General features: G+C 37.0%; 3 protein-coding genes and 1 pseudogene across 5 annotated transcripts; 1 reads left to right on the top strand and 3 right to left on the bottom strand.

The window, feature by feature from the left end:
* Positions 1 to 147: 147 nt before the first annotated feature.
* LOC141652719 (putative receptor-like protein kinase At5g61350) lies at positions 148 to 4,465 on the bottom strand. Its single transcript, XM_074460309.1, has 2 exons — positions 2,957 to 4,465; positions 148 to 2,132 (listed from the first exon to the last, which is right to left on the bottom strand). Exons 1-2 carry the CDS (start codon positions 4,198 to 4,200, stop codon positions 671 to 673), a joined length of 2,706 nt encoding a protein of 901 aa, XP_074316410.1. The 5' UTR covers positions 4,201 to 4,465; the 3' UTR covers positions 148 to 670.
* Positions 4,466 to 9,871: 5,406 nt separating this feature from the next.
* Positions 9,872 to 12,026, top strand: LOC141652720 (dephospho-CoA kinase-like). 2 transcript variants are annotated; one of them, XM_074460310.1, is made up of 4 exons: positions 9,872 to 10,003; positions 10,514 to 10,638; positions 11,019 to 11,164; positions 11,445 to 12,026. In XM_074460310.1, exons 2-4 carry the CDS (start codon positions 10,531 to 10,533, stop codon positions 11,893 to 11,895), a joined length of 705 nt encoding a protein of 234 aa, XP_074316411.1. In that variant the 5' UTR covers positions 9,872 to 10,003; positions 10,514 to 10,530; the 3' UTR covers positions 11,896 to 12,026. The 2 variants fall into 2 exon arrangements, with proteins under 2 accessions (XP_074316411.1, XP_074316412.1); XM_074460311.1 differs by having other exon boundaries at positions 9,969 to 10,003; positions 10,528 to 10,638.
* A 364-nt stretch (positions 12,027 to 12,390) lies between these two features.
* LOC141652721 (vesicle transport v-SNARE 11-like) lies at positions 12,391 to 16,713 on the bottom strand. Of its 2 annotated transcripts, XM_074460312.1 has the most exons (6): positions 16,385 to 16,713; positions 16,082 to 16,230; positions 14,658 to 14,716; positions 14,374 to 14,559; positions 13,747 to 13,917; positions 12,391 to 12,779 (listed from the first exon to the last, which is right to left on the bottom strand). In XM_074460312.1, the coding sequence occupies exons 2-6, from the start codon at positions 16,173 to 16,175 to the stop codon at positions 12,630 to 12,632; spliced, it is 660 nt and encodes a 219-aa protein (XP_074316413.1). In that variant the 5' UTR covers positions 16,176 to 16,230; positions 16,385 to 16,713; the 3' UTR covers positions 12,391 to 12,629. The 2 variants fall into 2 exon arrangements, with proteins under 2 accessions (XP_074316413.1, XP_074316414.1); XM_074460313.1 differs by lacking the exon at positions 16,385 to 16,713 and having other exon boundaries at positions 16,082 to 16,246.
* Positions 16,714 to 19,565: 2,852 nt separating this feature from the next.
* Positions 19,566 to 20,330, bottom strand: LOC141650978 (auxin-binding protein ABP19a-like; annotated as a pseudogene).
* Between the last annotated feature and the right edge of the window lie 2,227 nt (positions 20,331 to 22,557).

The raw sequence follows: 22,557 nt of genomic DNA, 5'->3' as shown, positions 1-22,557 counted from the left end.
TACTGATTGTCCCAACAGAGCAGAAAAGTTGTCCTGATCTGATAAAGTTCTCAATAGCATTTGAAGAAAGCTCAATGTCAGTAGTTAAGCTGTTTGTATAGACAGCCGGCAGCTTGTTTAGTTGTTTACAGTTTACGCCGACAGTAGTTTGCAGTTTCCATGGCAAGCTTTGTTATACATGAAAAATGTACATTTGACTGAATTACAGTTTCAACATCTATACAATGCACAATTCTGAAAATAAGAAATGTAATTTAAAAAAAAAATGTGAGAAAAGTTTACCAAACTGTGAAAAAAATGTAGAAATTATGAGAAGGGATTCAGGGAAGGGCAAACCAGTCAGAAGTTCAGGCTAAAAATGAAAGTTGGTCTCTACCAGTTATGACCATGGTATTAAATCTCGACTGTGACTCTGGTTAGCGGAGTTTATGAAGATTCTGAAGGTTACTGATCCATAGCCCTTTTGACGCTGTGTCGGTCACATTTAGGTGCAGCTATGGAAATTAGCTGCGATGACCGATGGCAGGATCAGGATCAGGACCAGCACCGATATTTAATACCATGATTATCCCTGGCCTCGTCAACCAAAATTAGCCAAGCACATTCAAATATTTTTAAAGTACACCAAATGTTAGGACAAGACCATGTTTTGCAGTGTTTCAGCTGCGACTTAAGTATGATCGTTACTACTAGGACCACGACCATTGTGAGCCCCTAAACTTTCCACCATGAAAGCTGACTCGAAGGGGATCAGCAACGAGCTATTCTCTTCGGGTGGCTTAACGTTATTACTTGCGTCTTGGAGCTGCAAAGCGTACTCTAGATGCCATAGTACATCCCCCATAGACGGCCTATCTACTCCATACTCTGCCAAGCATTTCTCTGCTGCCTCGACATACTTCTTTAGAGAACCCGGGCTAATTGCCCCTTTCAAGTTAGGATCTATGATGTTCTCAAGATTGCCCTTTCGATAGTTTGACATCCCCCACTCCGCTAAGTTCACTTGGTCCCTTGACAAGGAAGTGTCAAGGGCAGGACGGGCAGTAAGGACCTCGAGAAGGACAACACCAAAGGAATAAACATCTGATTTCTCTGTAAGTTGTTGCCTACGGAAGTACTCTGGGTCAAGGTACCCAAAGCTGCCCTTCACGGCAGTACTCACGTGAGTTTGCTCGATTAGGCAGGCCGCTTTGGAGAGTCCAAAGTCACTCACTTTCGCTACAAATTTCTCGTCCAACAGGATATTTGTGGTTTTCACATCCCTATGGATAATGCAATGTGCAGCCCCGGTGTGCAGGTAGTGAAGACCTCGGGCTGCTCCTATACAGATATCAAGCCTCTGCTTCCAAGTCAAAGGAAGCTGAAGCTTTGACCCGTATAGGTGTTCCCGAAGCACACCATTGGACATGAACTCATACACAAGGCACATTTCAGCATTCTCATCACAATACCCAATGAGAGACACAAGATGGCGATGTCTGAGCTGAGAAAGCATCTGAATCTCGGTTTGAAACTCATTGATCCCTTGCTCTGACTGAGGATTACCTCTCTTAATCGCGACTTTGGTCCCGTCTTCTAATTGACCCATGTAAACCTTCCCAAACCCACCAACCCCAATCACCGCGTTCTCATCAAAATTGTTACTAGCTTCTTGCAACTGATTAAACCGAAAGAATTTCCCAACCCCATTGTTAGTCGAATAAACCATGCTACTCTTTCGAGACCCAAACATGACACTAGATTTCCGCGAACCAGTATGACTTTTGCTAGATAGGAAAGTATGGCTTGAAGTGAGTGGTAGCAGCCACGACGAAAAACTATTACACCTTTCCCAATCTTGAGGCCGCCTTTGCCACCGGATAAACATGCCAATAACGAGAACACAAGCCACCACGCCTAAAACCAGGCCGACCACAGCCAATATCTTCATGGTCTTAGCCCCTGTCGTCTCGCCCATGTAGTTTCCATTCACATCAAACAACCCACTTAGACTTCCTGCAGAATTGCTCATTTTGATCACCTCTATTCCGTTGAGGATGGCATTTGGCTGGCTCGAACCGCCACCTGAGGCTGGCCCCACTTGGATCATAACTGAACTATTTGTAATTGTTGTCGAGTTGATCACGAAATCCCTGTTTTTAATGTATGTTTTCCAAGGGTTAGTAAGACCAGTATAGATGATAAATACCAACAAAAATCAAAACATACAACATGGCTTTGAATATAATTATCCGAATGTAAAAGATTTTCGTATACACATTTCGATTAAACCATCTCAACCAAAAGCTTAAACTGATGGTTGGAGTCCCAAGATCGGTTTTATAGTCTAACAATTAACAACAATAACATAGAGACTAGTTCAGTGAATTACTGTAAATTTTTTCATCATGTTCCAATAACGTAGTTAAACTATATAAGCGTCTCATATTATATACTCCCATCCAAACTAATAGGAATATTTATAATAGTTGGACCTCAACCATTATAAATATTCCTATCTGCGGTGATGCAATCGCTTAATCTTCAACAACCCAACTATTATAAATATTCCTATTCCAGACCAAAGGTAACATGAACCCACTTTTTGTGAGGAGAAAAGTGGATCCATGTTACTTTTGGTCTGGATGGGAGGGAGCATATGACTCGATTTTCAAGATTTTGAGCAACATTTTACAAACCAACAACAGATTTTTCGTGTCAAAAATAGCTAGGACTCTTGTCCAAAAAACGCATCTCAACCACTAGGCTAAGACATGGAAACCAATATATATAACGGAATAATGAAATGTAGGAAAACGACAAATACTTTTTTTTTTTGACAGCAATAAATAGCATAACTTACAAAAGGACAAATACTACTACTGAAGAACAGACGTAATAAAATGGTTCTTATAGAACTACGGGAAAAAGATAAGCAAAGAAATGGTTGTGAGACGGAGGGAGCATATATATATACCTGTAATAGGCGGTACCGAGGGCCGAGGTGAGGATGGACAAGTCAAGACCATTAACACCAACCATCCCATTCAAATACACGTTAAAATACAACTCGTTCATCGCCGCGCTAACAATGTCACAAAAATGTAGCCTTACTAGATAATTATAATTATCTTCAACGGGTAATTTCCACGTCAGATTAAAGTTAGGCTCCGCTGTACTAGCGTTGCCCACCGCCATCTCAGCCGCCGTGGAGTACACCCACTGTGGCGCGATAAACTCGGTGGCCCCACCGTCTGGGTACTTGACCTCCTTTGGAGCAATTCTTGTATTAAACGTCCCTTTCGGAAAGACATTGTACCCTACGTCGGTCAACCACGTCCTCCAGAGAGTATCATTTGACGGAGTAATGAGTGGCCCACCGACGTTCACGCGGTGGGCCACCTCAAAGGCATAATTTGAGACTCCATCGATGACACTGCCTCCTGGTGGGACAGAGGAGGCAGTGTCTGGGACGAGGTCGTCTGGGACTGAGACGACCTCGATGGCGTTGATGAAGGCTAGGGAGTTAGTCTTAGGTGTGAATTTTAAGGTGAGTGTGTTTGAAGTTATGTTGATTAAGTATTCTTTGAAGACGGGATTTGGAAGAGAAGGAAGGGTGAAATCGTGTAAGAGGACCGTTTCTTCGGTTGAGACACCGAAAACCGCGGTGGATAGGTTGTAGGTAATGTGAGGGAGAGGGTAGAAATAAAGCCGGACGAAGTGGAAACCTTGTTCCGAAATTGGAAACTTATATGTTGCCTCATTTGGAAAAATTCTACAAGAGGAAAATAGTTGTGGAGACGACGGGACCACAATGTCTGTGTCGTTGTTGTTGCTGTTGTTGTTATTGCTGGTGGTGGTGGTGTTGATAGAATTAACGTTGACTTTAACGTCTTCGTTGGTGCTAAGGAAACTAACTGTTGATGGGTCGGACTTGAAGGTCCGACCATCAAGAAGGGTAACGTCCGCTTGTGCACCGCAGGCAATGAGGACGTTATCCTTCGGAGTGTACTTTTTTATATTAGGTAGGGCAAAGATGGCTGTCGGAGATGAAGGGGCGCTAGCAGGAGCGGTGGTTGTATCGTTTGAACTCTCAGGAGGAGTATTCTGAGCAACAATTGTTAGAGCGAAACTGATGAAAAATAAAAGAGAAAAGATTATGCTAACATAGGAAAATTTCGGTCTCGGTCGAGGCCTAGAAAACTCTTTTCCGTTGATCATGGTGTGTTTATCTTTGTTGGTTGTTGATTGTTTGGCTAGTTGTTGACTTGTTGATTATGTGGCCGGCATGGCTATAGTAGCGCGTGCTGGTGGTGTCGACGGTGGTGATGGTTGTACTATAAATAAGCCTAAGAACGAAAATGTGGAACAAAACTTTGTATGTTTTTGTATTTTTTTTTTGTGTGTTTTTTTTAGGGATGATGTCTACATGGTAAGGATAGAATTTCAAAAGTGTAGAATTAGTGTTGTGGGGAGCGACTAAGGTAAGAAGGTTGACATAGAGAACGTGCTTCATTGTATGTAGTCAAATGTCAATTTATTGAAATGTAATACTCATAAAAAAATAAAAAAATATAGAGTAAGACCGGTTTTATATGATGAGACGGTTCATTTTTGTAAAAGAATTATTCATTTAATGCTAATAAATATGTTGTTTTTTTATGAAAGGATCGTTTCACAGTGTAAAACTGTTTCACATAATAATTACTGAATACTCATATTCTACATTTATTTCTTTGTCAATTAACACCATTATTGAATATTAGCATCCTATTGTATGTTTGTTATGTTCCACTAATAACAGAAGAATGGCGGTTGGCGGCATAATCGCATAATTGTGCTATATTCTCCTTATTTTAATATGATGAAATTCGTAGCCACTACTTCTTTACTAGGGTGTATATTGGATAATTCTCGAGAGAGAAAATATGATAACTGGCTTACATATCAAGTCGATCATCAGTTTCATCACTTTTATTAGATAGAAATTCTCAAAATCTAGAAAACATAGTCTTAACCAGAAATTATCCTAGCAAGATTATTCATAGATCCGAAACCCTGAAATTTTAGCCTAAATTTTAGCTTCCGTAGCGGCCAATTGTGTTATAGTATTCTTTTTATGTGGTGCTCATTCATGGACGAGTTTTACTCTTTCATAGACGTAAATGACCATAATACCCCTTTTATTTTAATAATTTTCGTTTTACCCTTCTTTCCTTCTCTCTCTATTTCATCTACTCTTTTCGCTCACTCACTCTAACTATCACCAACCAACCACCACTACCCGTCAACCACCATCCACCACCCTCACCGCCGCCTCCCTTGTACCACTGGTCGGTCTTGATGACCTCCTCAGACCGACCATCAAACAATCTCACAGATCCGCTTCCCGTCACATATATCCCCTTCCCTAACACAACTGAAACACCCTCTGCCACCACCGATACGTGAATAACACCACCCGACCACCCCGGACAGTGCACTCATCGTCCATCTCCTATGATGCCACCACAAAAACTGTAACAAAATTGAAAAAAAAAAAAGAAAAAAAAAACGAATCTGTTGAACTACAATGGCCGAACACTACTCTTGGATATACCTTTATGGCTTAATTTATTGCTGATTTGTTATGATACCGGTAAATTTAATTTACCGGCGACGGTTTAAACAAACCCTAATTTAATTAGTGTAAATCAATTCTCCTCAATTTGATATAATATAATTAATAAAATTAAGAATTATAATGATTACTACTTGATCAATACGAGAATTATTAGCAACCATAATTGTATAATTTGACGGATTTGATCAATTTTATGGATTTGATTAATTTGTGAGGGAGAGAATTAGAGAGAGTTTTTTCTTTTGATTCTAGTCAAAGGGCATAATGTGGAAAAATAATGGAAAGAAGTATATGAAAGAGTAAAACTCGTACATGAATGAGCAACTACGTTCTTTAATTGCATAATATAGTACTATGTTTAAATAGGCCCCGAACACCTGAAAAATGGTTTAATACTTAGGGTCGTTTGTTTCGCGCATGAGTATGAGTTTGGAATCAGGAATCATACCTGGGTGGTATGGGGTTGGAACTTCATTCCTCATACCTTGTGTTTGTTTCAATTATATGCGGTATGGGTTTGAAACTAAGCTAAAGTTGAAATATGTAAAATTCAATACTTTAAATAATAATTTTAACATATAAAATCATGAAAATAAAGATTTATTCAAATAATTATGTAAAATGTTTCATTTACAATATGTCATAATATTTTTTTTCACATTTTTGTTTATTATAGTTTCATACCCATGGGTATCAATCTCATACCTACCCCCCTCCTTGGGTATGAGAAACTCATACCTCATGGGTTTGAGGTATGTGTATGAATCCTCCAAATTTGCCAAACAAACACTTGGTATGGGTTTGACTCATTCTAAACTCATACCTCATATCTTTTGTGCTTGAACCAAACACCTTCTTATTGGGGTTAAAATTGAATAGGGTAAATTTTGAAGCGATATTGGACATGTGGTATAAAAATTGGGAGAAAAAGAAGCACAACCCGGTACAGCCTCTAAAACGGCTTAAATCTAAGTGTATAATAAATACATGGTTTTCGGGATTTCAGGGTCCAGGAACAAAAGTGTCTGAAATCATACATACAGTTCCTCGAGTCAGATAAAGCAGCCACACAAATTTTGAGAAGCAACATAGGACATTTGAGGTTACCGGTACGTGATAAACAAGTCCGCGGCGAAAATCGGGTACTCATTAAAATAGATGAATACTTCTTATTTAGAGCTGAAAATCGAATACGGTAACTCATGAAGCAACCCCTGACACGTGGTAGAAAAACTAGGAGGAAATGAAACATGACCTGGTACAACCTCACAAACGGCTCAAATTTAACTGTATAATACACGACTTTGGTATTTCAGGATCCCGGAACAAAAATGTTTGTAAATCATACAGACGGTTCCTCGAGTCAGATAAAGCAGCCACACAAAATTTGAGAAGCAACAGAGGACATTTGAGGATACTGGCACGCGATAAACAAGTCTGCGGCGAAAATCGGGTACTCATTAAAATAGATGAATACTTCTTATTTAGAGCTGAAAATCGAATACGGTATTTCATGAAGAGACCCCTTACACGTGGTAGAGAAACTTGGAGGAAATTAAACATGACCTAATACGACCAACCAAGCAGCTCAAATTTAAGTATATAATACACGATTTTCAGGATTTTAGGGTCCCGTAACAAAAGTGTCAGTAAATCATACAGAAGGTTCCTCGAATCAGATAAAGCAGCAACACAAATTTTGAGAAGCAACATAGGAAATTTGAGAGTGCCGGTACACGATAAACGAGTCTTGGATGAAAATCGGAAAAATAGATGAATACTTCTTATTTAGGACTGAAAATCGAATACAGTAACTCATGTAGCGACCCCCTGACATGTGGTAGAGAAACTGGGAGGAAATGAAACATGAGCCGGTACGACCTCTTAAACGGCTCAAATTTAAGTGTATAATACACGATTTTCGGCATTTCAGCGTCCCGGAAAAAAATGTCTGTAAAGGAAGTTAATGTGCCACATTCGAACATGAGACGAGTTCAAAGTCTGTTTCAACTAGTTTTACCTCAACAATTCACACAATTAAACTACTCAGTAGTAAATTGCGAGAGCTTCTTAGACCATACTATCTGACAGTCTGATAGTGCTTTTTAATGAGGTTGTTACAAAAGGGTAAAGCCGCTATTAGGAGCCTGAGGGCCCCTACTATGTAAGCACCTTTTTGACTTGATACTTACTATCTTTGGGTAGTATGGTGAGCATACTGCTATGGGGACAATGTTTTTATTCCTGATTATGTGGACTCATTTAGTCAGGGGCGGATCCAGCCCAAAGGCTAGTTGGGCTGGAGCCCAACCTATTCTTGAGGAAAAAAGTTAATATATATTAACATGTAAACATAAAGCATGAATCTAGAATTGACATAGTGGTAAAATATTGGCTTTTTTTCCAATTGACGCAAGTTCGAACCCCCAACAAAGTATATTTTTAATTTTTAATATTTTTACCTATAAGATCACTCATGAGTTATGATATGTTGTCTTTGAATTTATACGGGGTATATCATTTTATGGGTATATGCTCTTTCACATACGCATTTTACTCTTTTACATACGCAAATTACTTTTTTTACCCCTTTCATTTTTTTCTCTCTCTCTCATCCCCCGTCTCTCATGCTACATTTATACCCTAGTAATTAAAGAAACCAATCAACCCTTCCCCACGTGCCACCACCACGGCACCACCATTCCCGACTAACCACCTCTATCACCAGCGACTCGCCGACCTGACACCAACCTCTTCCCCAACCGACCACCACAGCACAAATATTACTATTTCAACCAGTTGTATAATAAGCATTGTACAACCTTATACATTAATCCGAGCTTATGTGCAATTTTATTGAGTTTTGTAAGAGTTTATTTTTTTTATGTTTAAGTGTGTGAGTTCAAAAAGTTAAAACATAGCTCAGATTCTTTTTAACAAAACTCAAAAAGTTTAATATACAGCTCGGATTCTACATCATACAACCGTATACAACTGGTTGTATAATCTACTAACTGCACAGGTGACAGGACCATGCCATAACTTCATCAATGAACTACCCTTCACGCGGTCCGCACAGGTGACAGGACCATGTCCTCATCCACTACAATCGCACATTGTACATCTTCTCAGTTCACTCATGTATGTTTGAGTTCATTAATTGAAAAATAAAATAAAAAATTGACAAGACAATTAAGTTTGATTGACAATTTGATTGAAATCTTAAATTGACAGGCAATGGACGTTGCATTGGTCTTTCTGACGAAAGAAATTCATCGTAAGAAATTTGTCCTAAATCAATTTGACAAACAATTAAATCTTGAATGACAATTTGATTGAAATTGCAGTTGTGCACGGCCGACTGTGTACTGCTTTATGCAACACTAAATAATCTAACACAAATTACACAATACTCCCTCCATTCAACTCCACTTTACATGTTTGCTTTATCACGTTTGCCAACGCGATTTTTACGCGGTAAATATCTTTAGCTACGTATTTGCAAAAATTATAAAAGTTAGATATTTTTAATGTACTTTTAAAGACGAATCAAATAAGATCCCACATGAATATATTTTAACTTATGTATCGAGAGAAAATTGAAGTTGAATGTCCGCTTGTGAATAGTGTACAAAAGAGAAATATGCAAAGTGAAGTTGAATGGAGGGAGTACAATTTTGTGAAATACAAAGCAAATTGATTTAGATTATTTATAAATTGAGTAATTATTAATTTGATATGAGAATTAAGAAAACTTGAACGAAATTGAATTAGGTTTTAGGAGAAAGAGAAAAGTTAACATTAAGGTTCTCATTGAGGAGAGGTTAGTGGTCGGAAACAATGTGAAAAAAAATGTATGTGAAAGAGTAAAAGTCGTATGTGAAAGAGTAACACCGAATTTTATACTTACCACTCTTTGATTTATGTGGTTTCAAGTATAGTAGTCTTGTTTACTAATGCAAGACTTTGACAACATAAAAACAACAGTTTGTTCAATTCTTCTATCCAAATAATCAATTATTGTAAGAGTAGGAAGTTTACTTATGGATTTTTTTTTATTGTTGTTTGCTACATATTTTAGTTGCCGGAAAAGAACCATCGGAGAGAAAAGGTAAGAAATGGAGGAAGGAAAATGAAACTAGGGGAAGAGAGCACGTGACAATTCCGAGGAAAAGTTATAATCATCAATTTCAAGGCTCCTATTACGTTTTCGGGGGAAAAAAAAAAATTTATAGCCCACCGTATATCTGATTCCTGGATCCGTCTCTGATAGAGATGATTCTTTTTGGTGGCGGAACTACTTCGTATAAGTTAGTTTACCCCTATAACTAACTAACAAAGGGCTGTGTTGTGTAGTTTCCGCTCTCAAATGTTTCGCTCCAAATCCCTCAAGTTTTAAAGGTAAGTCTCTAATTTCACTGTTTACCCTTCCTTCTAATTTGCTATTGTGCGCTCTCCGTCTCGATCAATTTATTGTAAACTTGTGATTAGGTTCTTAGAATTGGGGTTGAATTTAATTTCTATTTTTTTTTAATTCGGAATTTGGTTTTATATTTGCAGTGTTTAGGGGAGTATGAATCTGATGGTTAATTTAATTCGACTGTTCCATACCGAATCGGGTGGAATTGAGCTGTTTAACTTTTGTCGAAAAGTATCAGTCATTTGATGCAATTCTCGACACAATTTTTGTATTGGATCATTCGGAAACAAGCTCCCCCAATTTACGAGAGCCCTTAAGGCATAGGGATAATATTGTTGTTCATTTGTTGTTGCCTCCCCTTCACGGCTTCAATTGCTAACATTGCTGTTCATTTGTTGGCGGTGTTGTTATTGTTGTTGTTGCCTCCGCCTTCAAGGCTTAAATTGCTGCTGCAATTGCTAACATTGCTGTTCATTTTCCTGTTTTCGTAGGTGCGTATATATAGAGAATGAGGATTGTGGGGTTAACAGGTGGGATTTCATCTGGAAAAAGCACCGTCTCCAATCTTTTTAAAGCACATTCAATTCCCGTTGTTGACGCTGACATTGTTGCTCGGGTACTCACCTACCTTCCCCCTCTCTCCTTCCTATCTTCCCTTTAACCTCAATTTTTATATTTTATATTTCAGATATATTTTATTAGGTATTTTTGGTTGAAATCAACAATATGTGTCCCAAATGGGTGCTTTAGAATATTAGCTTTGTGTATATTTGGCAATGGGGTTAGTTTTAAGAAGCCTTTTGGCCGTGAGACGAGGCATCCGTTAAATTCCTTAGCCTCATTTAGGGCAGCTGGTGAGTGTTGTGGGTGTAGTGTTTATCTGTATTCCCTACTCTCAATAATTCAATCGAGATAATTGCTTATTAGACTCGAGAATTTCTTAAATTTTTAATATTCAAAATCGTGTGATGTTTTTTTATCATGTTCGTTTTTCAGGATGCATTGAAGAAAGGAACAGGAGGTTGGAAACAGGTTGTGAAGGCATTTGGGGACGAAATTTTACAGCCTGACGGTGAAGTGGATAGACCGAAGTTGGGGAGAAAAGTTTTCTCTGATCCAGAAAAACGTCAGCTACTAAATAGGTCTGGATTTTTTTTCTACAGAGTCAAATTAAAATCACAAAATATGTCATCTCATTGAGATTGTAGTTTGAAGATTGTTTTCGTAACTCTTCTGTCTCTTCAAATCTTACACATTGCCAAATGATGAATTTACTCTTCATCCTCCCCGATAGTTAATTACAATTTGATCGCCTTCGCATTTACGTTTTTGAACTTGGGATGGATAGTTGCTGTCCTCAAATATTGAATTATTTTGAGAACAGTCAAATTATTTGTTAATTTCTGGCTTGGCATTCTTCAGGCTACTGGCACCGTATATTTCTCGTGGCATTGTCAAGGAGATCGTGAAGCTGTGGTTGAAGGGGCACAAGGTTATTGTTCTCGATATCCCATTGTTATTTGAGGCCAAAATGGACAAATGGACCAACCCGATTGTAGTTGTATGGGTTGATAGCGAAACTCAACTAAAGAGATTGGTTGCTAGAGATAGAATAACTGAGGAAGAAGCTCTTAACAAAATCAATGCTCAAATGCCCTTAGATTCTAAGCGAAGTAAAGCAGACATCGTCATTGATAACACTGGATCACCTGACGACCTGAATGAACAATTCCAGAATGTGGTGCGCGTAGTTGCCCGACCTTTAGCCTGGAGCGAGTTCATGCTTTCCAGAAAAGGGGCCTTCTCTGCTCTTGCTTTCATTGTTCTAGGTATCCTTATCGCCAAAAGAATATCTAAATGTGATGGCTTGTAGCCATTTGTTTTCTGACCCCATTGCTCTTATGTTCGGAAATAGTGTGCATGTCGAATGCTGCTTATTTTTCTTAAATATTGGGAAGATGCAGCTCAGTAGTCAATACTCAGTCGTTGATGAAGGTTTTCTTCTCCGTTCGCTTGACTGGACTAAACTCAAATGAACTATGTTTCCTCTAACCAAGCGAAATTATGTTTGAATGAGAAGTGCTTATTAGATCTCACGTTTTTTTTTTCTTTTTTCTTTTAATTGATTATTAAAATTAAAAATTTTCTCGTCTTCATCATCTTTCCTGTGTTTAGTGGGTTTGTTGAGCAGAGAACTCATACCCATGGTTCTCCATCTGAGGAGAGGAGTAGACCATTTCATATTGAATATTGCATTTTTACGCGTTTCTATTCGCTTCCTTGTGGAGAGGATCCAAATTGGAATTATACATAAAAAATTGACTTTTGACCAGTCATGAATTTCCACAACACACCACAAATCGAACTCAGTGACGGAAACATTGTGAAACCATAAAGATGTGACAAATGATAAAATTAGAGACTTAGATACAATTCAGAAAGGCTCAAAGCCTCAAAACCAAAACACTGACATACCAAGCAAAAACCCACAGCTAACACAAGACAAGTCGAATGGTCAAGCGAAACCTTGACCTATACATAACACACACGAGTATAATTACATTAACGAACTGAGACACCAAATAGACAGCGAAGTGAGTTTGCAGACTAACGCAACTTGAAGTAGAGGATCAAAATAATGACAAGGACCACCACAACAATAACACAGCCAATAATGTATTTGTTTTTGCTCATTCTCCTTGACATTGCCGTCAATATCTTCTTGCTTCTCCCAAGATTCTCATCCACTCCATGAAGCTAAATAAAATAGTAGAAAATATTTGATTAGAGAAGTAAAACAAGCATGGATATTATATCACATAGGACACATTCATGATAGTATAATCATGAGACCACCAATTTGAATATTAATTGGGGGTTAATAAGCAGATTGGTACGGTTAATAATTGAATGTCGTTGCTCTTTCATGGACAACTTTTACTCTTTGATGGATTTTTTACCAATTTTTTTCCCTTCCCTTACCTTTTTCGAAAAAAAATAACCAAATTCTCTCTATCTCTCCCCCTCCCAAAACTCATCACATTCGATTCAAATTATTCAATTATGGATACTGACTCTCATGTTGATCAAGTATTGATCCTGATTTAATTAATTATGCATGAATTAGGGATATTTAATTAATTAGGGTTTACAAAATTTGGTGTTTATGAAAAATGGGAACAAAGGAAGGGCAGCTGGAGTGGAAGGGGAAGGAGCAGGCTTCGGACGTCGGAGGGCGGCGTGTGGTGGCTGACGCCAAAAGGCGAGGGAGAGGAACGACAGAGAGACGGCAGGGATACGACAGGCTTGCGAAATGGAGGCGATGGTTGTGGAGTGCTAGTCCAAGGCCTGGGCTCGTGGGGTCGGGATGGTGCGGCGGTTCTGAGGGAGGCCTGTATGGATGTGGTGGACGTCGCTGGTGGGTGATGGTGGTTGTATGTGGTGGTATTTGGAGTGAGTAATATGAGAGGTTTATTGGAATTGGAACAAAATGGTAAATGAGAACATAAAAATGATAGGGGTATAATGGTCATTTATGTCCATAATTAAGTAAAACATGTCCATGAAAGAGCATAACCCTAATAAAATGGGTTGGTTAGTCTGGCGTTATATTTATTAATATGAATGTGTCTATCAGGAGATTGATTCATGTCAATAAAACATCCAAAAATGCTAAACAATTATTTAACAAAACAAAAAAAGTGCAAGTGGGGATATCACTAACTGTGTTATTAGTATGCAAAAGAGCCTGACGCTGCTGATGCAAGTCCTCCAAGATGGAGACGCCAATGTCTTCGGTCTCCTGCATAGTTCTCCTGCTCTGTTTGACCCTATCTGTTGACTGGTTCAGCCTCTCGGTCGACATCATCAATCTCCCTCTCTGATCAGAAGATGTCTGTCTCCATATAGACAAAGACCAATAAAAAAATGCTCCTTTCAGCAAAAAGCCCCGTACATCAAGGCCATAAAACATAAGGTACACATCTATTATGACATCCTCTACTGAGAGATAACTGTGATCCATCTAGAGAGGCAAGCCTTGCCTTGTTTATCTTTTGAAAATAAACAACTGTATAAAAACGATAATACAAACATGGTTGCTTTGATGGATCAAACATGTCAAATTTCCATCGTATATCTCCATATATATTTGAAGAATTTTATGGTCAAAATTGACATCACTTGACCATCAGAATCAATGAAGAGAACAGATATACGGGACACGGGTGGAAAATAAGACATAAGAGTACAAAGGAACTTCTAGTGGAAGACATGAAATACGAAGCTGCTGACATGAAAGTGCAGTAAAAGAACATGAAAGTGCAGTAAAAGAAGAAACGAACGCACAAACCATCAAAGCATCAGCCATTCCAGATTCCAGCAATGCATCTCGGGCAGCTTGGCTGTCAGTTGATGAGAGTCTTTTAACCTCACTCTTCAAGTTATTCAAGTCATTTTTGTATTCTCTCAGCTTGGCAAGAACCACAGCTTTCACATTAGGCTGTAGCGTTCTCGCTTCTAAGTCCATCTTTCGAATCTAGATTACCAAAGACCAAGAACATTTATATTTATAGCAACTGAAGAATTGGTTAAAATATTGATGTTAATGTAATGAAATAGCATCTGAATAGGTACCAAAGCCTCAGCATTTTCCAATCCAGTTTTAATTTCAGAAACTTTCTGCTTCTTCTGTTCTGTAAAACAACAGTGAGTAAGTTAACTTGAATGAGTGAGACTAGAAGCTATATCAACTAATTTGAGTTAAAAGTTAAAACAGACATAGGTTGTTTCCGAATGACCCATGAAGAAAATTGCTGTCATAAAAGATATTAGCACTCTTCTACTTCATGATATAAGAAGCACATAGAGTTTAGCGATTATATCCCATCATATTCCAAGGCCTAAGTACAGAGAAAAATTTGCCTAGTCGAAAATGGGTACACAAATCAAAAGTAGTACTACTACGGAGTACATTGTAAAAATTATCTACATTAGTCCATGCTCCAAAATTTCACCGCAAGGAAACAAGATGACACAACAAAATGACCTTGTCACTATCTTACAGGTTACAACATTTCTAATATCAGAGGCTTCGCACTATAGTACCTAATTACTCCCTCCTATTTAGCCTAATGTTCCCCTTTCTCTAATATATGAGAGTATTATAACCCTTTCTCTAATATATGTGAGTATTATAATGAAAGGGGAACATCAGGCTGAATAGGAGGGAGTATATTACAACAGATTCCTCTAACCACTTGAACTCAAAGTAACCCATGATCCTTTTGCAAGTTGCAAATTCACCAAACAACAATCATAGAGAAAATGGCAATAACATCATACATCGACTTGTTACTTTAATTGTTACTCTAATTCACTTTGGGTTACCAGATTCACTTGACCCAACCAATTGCAAATCGGTTAGAGCTTAACCTATCATGGTACTAAGGTGCTTTCTTAAGCTGTGTATATTGAACATTATAAAAGAGCATAGAATATATCTAATGTGGCGCATTCATAACAAATAAACGAAATGAGGTAATTCAAAAACATCTAACCACCTCTACCGCAATTCAAGCTTTGCAATTGCCACAAAGACATCAGCGAGATATTCAAACCACACTAACACCAGCACAATAGAAACCGACCTTTCTCCCTATGTTCCTAATTAGCCGATCACTCTTCGCTTCTCAATCTTAGCACAAAACAACGGTTTCCCAAACAACATATCACAGATGGTCCACAAATGCTCACTTAGTACTACACATTTTGCTATATACTTACAATAAACGAGTTATGTCAATTATCCTACAAAAATTGAGAAAAGCGGTTTCATCTCATAAAAACCTAACATACAAATGTCAAACACTAGCATCAGCTCATTAACAAACATTCGATCCCATACGCTGTTTCCTCAATCATCAGATTATTATAGATTCTAAAACGTAATCCTAATTACTCTATCACCTTATATCAACAGCAAAATTCAACAAAAAATCCCTACTATACATACAAAAAAAACAGTAAATTCATCAAAAAAATGAAGGAAAGAAGTGAACCTCCTTTGAGAAGAGCAGCAGCAGAACATTTGCGAGTTAAATTTGCAGAAATTTCACAATATTGACGTTCATATCCTTCAAACACTTGACTCATTCTTACGAATTTTTCCTTCCGATTGTCAAATTACTGCCTCAAAATCTTCAATAACCTTCAATTTTATCCAAAATCAACAATCGATAAAAACAAGTAAGCTAATTGATTAATCAAATTGAAATTAGCAGCAAGGATCAAGTTGAATTACAAATTGATAGTAAACAAGATCGATAAACTGCGATTATACAGTAAAATAAAGAGCGAATTACCAGAATTTGATCGGAAAAGAGATGTTATAATCAGTTTTCCGGGGGAAATTAGGGTTCGTCGTAGATCTCCGGTGATTGGATTAAAGCGGGTACTTTCCCAATTTGTTCGGCAGTAGACAGATTGATCTAACTAAATTGACATAGAGGATATACTATGCATCTTTATTTTTTAAAAATAATAATAATTAATTTTTAATATTAGAAATACATATTTCACTCGTACTACGTTTTTTTACTTGACTTAATACGCTACTCATTACTTGTCTTCTTGATGTTGGAACGTTTTTTCTTTTAAAAAAAATTCGAAAAAAAGTGTTTTGAATTGTACTTGAAATTATTTGCGTTAAAAGCGCACCAGAAGAAAAAAAAACTACTTGCACTAAATATTCTCTATTTCCTTCTCTCTATGACTCTATGTCTCTATTTCTTGTTCGTTTCCTCTTACTTTTTTATTTTAAATTATTAGTGCTCATTCATCTCATTACTTATTTGCACACTTGGATCATTCCAAAATAAAATCCGGATCGTTAAAAGGAAATGTAAGGAAATGAAGATAACCTAATTTATTTTGTGAGTATGGTAAACTAACAACACAAATATAAATTTTAGGTGCATTTGTGGGAAAAAGAAAAAAGTAGAAAACAATAGAGGTCAAGCTCAATCCAGTCTGGTACTTAATGGGCTCGGCTTGGGTTGGAAGTAGCTTGTATGACACTTGCCTGGACCAGCCCGATCTCATGTTTGAGCCATGCCTAGGTGTAATCAGGCAGCCCGGCTCGATCCTTCCTCGCATGGCCCCCTGAACAACCCTACTGCAATGTCCTAATAAACACTATGTATTCTTTATCGAACAAGTCTTATCATAGTGGCTAAAATAAAAATATTCTGCATCATAAGTCAATCAAGCTTGAAATCTTGAATAACCTATTTGCACGAAAAGGTATATAAGGAGTGTTTATGTACCTCTACCGCTCTTGTGAAAATGTCGAAAATTCACATAAAACCTAAATGTTCTATGTATTTTTATGTGTAACTTTACTAGTTACAAGTATAAAATTTTAATCATGTAATATCTACCAACTATAAATTTTCATTTCAACAAGGCTTGCTTGTGATATCTCACATCTCATTCCCGTTGAACATGATTTAAATTAATTGTTATCCGCGAAACGAATGTTTGAATCCGCTTTTTTTTATCTTAAAGCAGTCAATGAATCAGTCGCAAGCATTCTTTCTCACCCAGATTTCCTCTCGTCAAGTCACCACATTTGCTAATTAATGAACCTAATGAACATAGGGAGTCTAAATAAAATGAACTCGGGGAAAGTTGTTTGAACCTAAAATTAATGAACCTAATGAATTCAGGTCTATAGATACGGTATTTAAAACGTGTTTCCTAATAGCACATGTTAATAAGTTAATTAAAGAAATATTATTGAGAATATATTGTGATAATTTTGTAAGAAATATGGGACTAATACAATAATATATGTGGACATATTATTAATTCGATATTAATTGTATTTATGCGTTATCTATTAAGTTAAACCCAAATATAAAGTGATCCACTACGGTGTATTAAATACAGTTTTATTTACGTCTTAAAAAGTATGAGATTTCTATTATCTAAGTGTATATACTCATTAGACTTGCTAATGCATGATGGGCACATTAGACTAAAAAGACTAAATATTAGTCACCTGAGTTATGGTCCTGATAACACACAATAACGTAATCTTCCCGTATCACACACCCAATCAGTAGAGAGATCCTTTACAGTGCGTTTGTGTACTAGAAGACCTAATCCCAAGACCGTTCCTTCAGACGTTTCATCCCAACCTTTCGCCGTACAATCATTTACGCTTTCGCATATGATATTTATCGAATAATTTAGTATGAAGTTATTGGCGTTTAGCCAGATTAAAATTAACAAATTTAATGTACAAAATTATATTTACCATGACTACTGAAATACTCTCAACATTTTTCTTTAATTATATTATTAACATGTGTAACACATATTAGAAAAACTGTTATAGATATACAACCAATTTGAATGGAATAGTTACAAAATACAGCTAGTCTTGCTATCGACGGATATATCCGTCTATAGCTAAAGACGGGTCAAATAGCTCGAAAGTGGTGACATTTTTTGCCCTCATCACTTCACTTGTTGTTTGTCTTATTAGAAAATGTGATATTGTATTTAACTCATCTTTAATATAGACGGATATATACCGTCTATAATGAAATTCAGTTAGTCTTTTTTTTTTTTTTTTTTTTTTGATGACGAGGGGTTGAATCCCCCGGGTCCATGCAGTGGCCAAGTGATCATCGCCCCAACTGGTAGTCGAATCCGGGACCTCTCAACTCCTGCACTTCTGCAAGCTTCAAGGTTTAACCCGGCTACTACTGAACCTCTTTAATATAGACGGATATATACCGTCTATAATGAAATTCAGTTAGTTTTGCTGAAGACGGGTCGGAGCAAGTGACGGGTAATGTCACTCACAAAACGGATAGGGGGGAGTGGGGACAAGGTGGGGGCACCCCATGTGCTTTCCTCTCTTCTCTATTTGGGTCATTTGTGAGAGAAAATGGTATCCGTTACTTCAAAGGGACGGATACGTGCCTTCTTCAATGAGATTTTGTGTTACAAAATTAACAAAGGATTAGGTATTCAAAGTCGAACAGGTGCAACACACAGAGACTGATGGAATAAATGCATGCAGGTAGCCCGTAGCCATAAGAAAAAACCATTATCGTATAGTTCTGACTTTTTCACGCGAATTTGAGCGAGCATGGGGTCAACCTCTGTTACAATGCTCAATGCATGGAAATAGTCTACCCAAATATTCATCAATTTTAAGTATAAGACAAACAAGTTGTATAATGAAGGCTAAAAATATTACAATTTTAAATATATTTAACTTGTCTATATATCCGCTTATAATGAGATTATTTGAATAGTGTAATACACACCTAATTTCACTTTTAAGTTTTCCAATCTCTTGCATGGACCAATATTTTCAATTTGGACATGATAAAAGTAACGATGGACCGATGGTAATGGAACTATGTATGGTTATATTCAGTTATGTATTCATTTTTTTAAAAGTAAATTTTATTCAAGGGTCCGAATTTTTTATTGGAAATACAATTATTTACGTACAATAGGAATAGTAAAGATATCATAAAAAAATTCTATTAAAAACAATACTAGGAAATAATTATTGAAACGGTTTAGGTAATATTTCCAATATTTTCAAGAGCACATTTCGATGCATGCAGAATCATGACTAGTTAGAGCCCCCGAAAATGTTTTTCAACTCCTTAACTTGTTGAGCATCCAACAATGTAATCTTCTCAATAATCTGACTAGGAAGATCATTAGAACCCAAAGACGCAGAAGTAAACATGAAACCAGGATGAGCACTAGCCAAGCTCACAAATGCAAGTGCAGAACTTTCACCAACATTAACTTGGAAATGAAGCAAACTTTGAGGAAATATCATCATGTCGCCCTTATTCAATGTCTTAAAATAAGCGGTATTATCCGAGGCAATAAACCCGGCAATAATAGTGCCATCAATGACAATAATAGTCTCGGATACTCGGTGTGTGTGCAATGGGATAACACCTCCCACACCGATGTCTAACCTTGCCATCGAAATGCCTAAGCCGTTTAACCCGGCGAATGTAGTATCGATTGCTGGTTTTACAAATGAGAATTAAACATGGTATTGGATGTGTTTCCTGGTCACACCCAAGCCGAGAATACAAAGTCATCCACTGTTACATTAGCCGGGTTCTTACAAGGGAACCCTGCTGGTCCGACCGGATAACTGTAGTCTGCTACACAGAAATCATCTACGATTGCCGATGAAAGTGATACAAAAATAGAAAGTATTGTAATCAATAGGGTTATTTCATAAAAATAATCCATCCTATTTGTGGTATGCAATAATCACTCCATCCTATCAATAATCTCAATTAAATCCAACCTAAGCACCACACCTTCTAATAATGAACCACCTGATATTTTTTTATGTCTTTGTGTATTAAATAAACCATATACTTGATTCATCACTTGAAAATATTACACATAAACATTACATATACCAAATTTGGTTGTTTAAAAACTATCAAATATTCAAAAATAAACTTAAAAAAATATCAACTGGCTCGTTATTAGAAGATATGGTGCTTAAGTTGGATTTAATTGAGATTATTGATAGGATGGAGTGATTATTGCAGACCACCAATATGATGGATTATTGTTATGAAATAACCCTAATCAATATTGCCTTGGTTTTTTCCATAGTTGTATTTTTGAAGTATTATATTGGAAGTTATATATGTATCTTGGTTGTATTTTGATGTAATTGTTATATTTTCTTTGAATTTGAGATCATATTTATAATAATACAACCTTGATTTGGTCAATATTGGACGCTCCACAAATGGTTAGATATCACAATCCATTACATAGTATTTCTTTCTTATTACAACCACGTTCATTTATTGCAAGATTTGAAACAACGATATATTCAGAGACCTTTCAAATTACGCAAAATCTCATTGAAGACGGCACGTATCCGTCACTTTGGAATGACGGATACCATTTTCTCTCATAAATGACCCAAATAGAGGAGAGAGGGAAGCACATGGGGGTGCCCCACCTTGTCCCCTCTATCCGTTTTGTGAGTGGCATTATCCGTCACTTGCTCCGACCCGTCTTCAGCAAGACTAACTCTTCAAATTATCTATCAGTAGGTCTTTATCAGTAGGTCTCATGAGAGACCGTCTCTCACTAGAAAAAAATAAATGATGTGGATCCCTCACCCCATTATGAGAGATGTCTCTCAATAACCTATTGAGAGACCGTCTCTCACTAATTTAGTGAGAGACATAATAGGAAAAAAATAAATGATGTGGATCTTTCACCCTATGATGAGAGATGTCTCTCAATAACGCTATTAAGAGACCGTCTCTCGAAATTTTTTGTAATTATCTAATTAGCTAGTGGAAGCCTAGAAGTTATACTTTTCCAGTTGTTTGGAAGGACTTTTCTGGATAATTTTAATGTTTGACGAATATAATAGCCAAACATAAAAGTCTCTAAACCGCAATTGGGAACGAAACATGATCTCACTCACTTGTACAAATGCTTCGTTTAAAATTCAGCATCATCGACTCGACTCATCACCATCAAATTTCGATTAACCTAATTTTCTTACTTTATAAAAAAAAAGCACAAATTTTTATCCGTGAATCAAACTTTAGCATCGTCTATTCAGAACACAGATATTTGTGTAAGACAATTTTACATAAATTTACCATAAAATAGCAATTCCTCCGTTCCGTTCAATCGTTGTTATTGGACACTATTGATGTGCCAACACTATTCCGTCATAAGTTTGTGACATCTCACGAGTCACGAGAAATAAGTGGGAAAGCGGGTGAGACCTTTAAAACTTGAGGGAGGGCGCACAATAGCAAATTAGAAGGGTAAACAGTGAAATTATACTGACCTTTAAAACTGGAGGGATTTGGAGCTAAACATTTGCGCGGAAACTACGCAATCCTTTCTTAGGGTATGATTATTAGTACGACTCGTTAAAGTCTTAAGACTCTGGCACATCAGCTTTTCACTAACTTTTATTATTTTTTTATTGTTCAACTCAACTCAAACTCTATACATTATCTCAGTCAGACTTATTTCAGATTCTACCTTTTCACTTTTTTTTTTTGAGAAAATGAAAAAAATAATATAAATAAAATAACATGTGGTATCCATTCATTAGATACCTCCCCTTGAATATTGTGTCAAGACCCCACAAGAGTCTTAAGTTGAGTCTTGGATTTCCAAGACTCAACTTAAGACTTTCTCAAAACTTGGGTAGATTATTACGAATCTTGAGTGAGTTTTGTCTTAAGACTCATGTGAGTCTTCAATAATCTTACCCTTAGTTAGTTATAGGGGTAAACTAACTTATTCCGCCACGAAAAAGAATCATCTCTATTTCCTTCTCTATGACTTTATGACTATTTCTTGTTCGTTTCCTCTCACATTTGTAATTTAAATTATTATTGCTCATTCATCTCATTACTCATTTGCACAGTCGGATCATTCCAAAATAAAATCCAGATCGTTGAAAGGAAATGTAAGG

The sequence above is a fragment of the Silene latifolia genome, chromosome 4, assembly GCF_048544455.1.
Source record: "Silene latifolia isolate original U9 population chromosome 4, ASM4854445v1, whole genome shotgun sequence".
Taxonomy (NCBI): Eukaryota; Viridiplantae; Streptophyta; class Magnoliopsida; order Caryophyllales; family Caryophyllaceae; genus Silene; species Silene latifolia.
Note: the sequence above shows the minus strand (reverse complement) of the source record. Positions and strands in the feature narration are given on the sequence as shown.

Coding starts and splice junctions, on each gene's coding strand:
- LOC141652719 (XM_074460309.1), bottom strand. CDS start 4,200: ATGATCAACGGAAAAGAGTTTTCTAGGCCTCGACCGAGACCGAAATTT. Junction 2,133..2,956: donor CTCGGTACCGCCTATTACAG/GTATATATATAT, acceptor CATTAAAAACAG/GGATTTCGTGATCAACTCGA.
- LOC141652721 (XM_074460312.1), bottom strand. CDS start 16,175: ATGAGTCAAGTGTTTGAAGGATATGAACGTCAATATTGTGAAATTTCT. Junction 14,717..16,081: donor TGCTGCTCTTCTCAAAGGAG/GTTCACTTCTTT, acceptor GTTGTTTTACAG/AACAGAAGAAGCAGAAAGTT. Junction 13,918..14,373: donor GAATGGCTGATGCTTTGATG/GTTTGTGCGTTC, acceptor ATATGGAGACAG/ACATCTTCTGATCAGAGAGG.
- LOC141652720 (XM_074460310.1), top strand. CDS start 10,531: ATGAGGATTGTGGGGTTAACAGGTGGGATTTCATCTGGAAAAAGCACC. Junction 10,639..11,018: donor ACGCTGACATTGTTGCTCGG/GTACTCACCTAC, acceptor TTCGTTTTTCAG/GATGCATTGAAGAAAGGAAC. Junction 11,165..11,444: donor AAACGTCAGCTACTAAATAG/GTCTGGATTTTT, acceptor GGCATTCTTCAG/GCTACTGGCACCGTATATTT.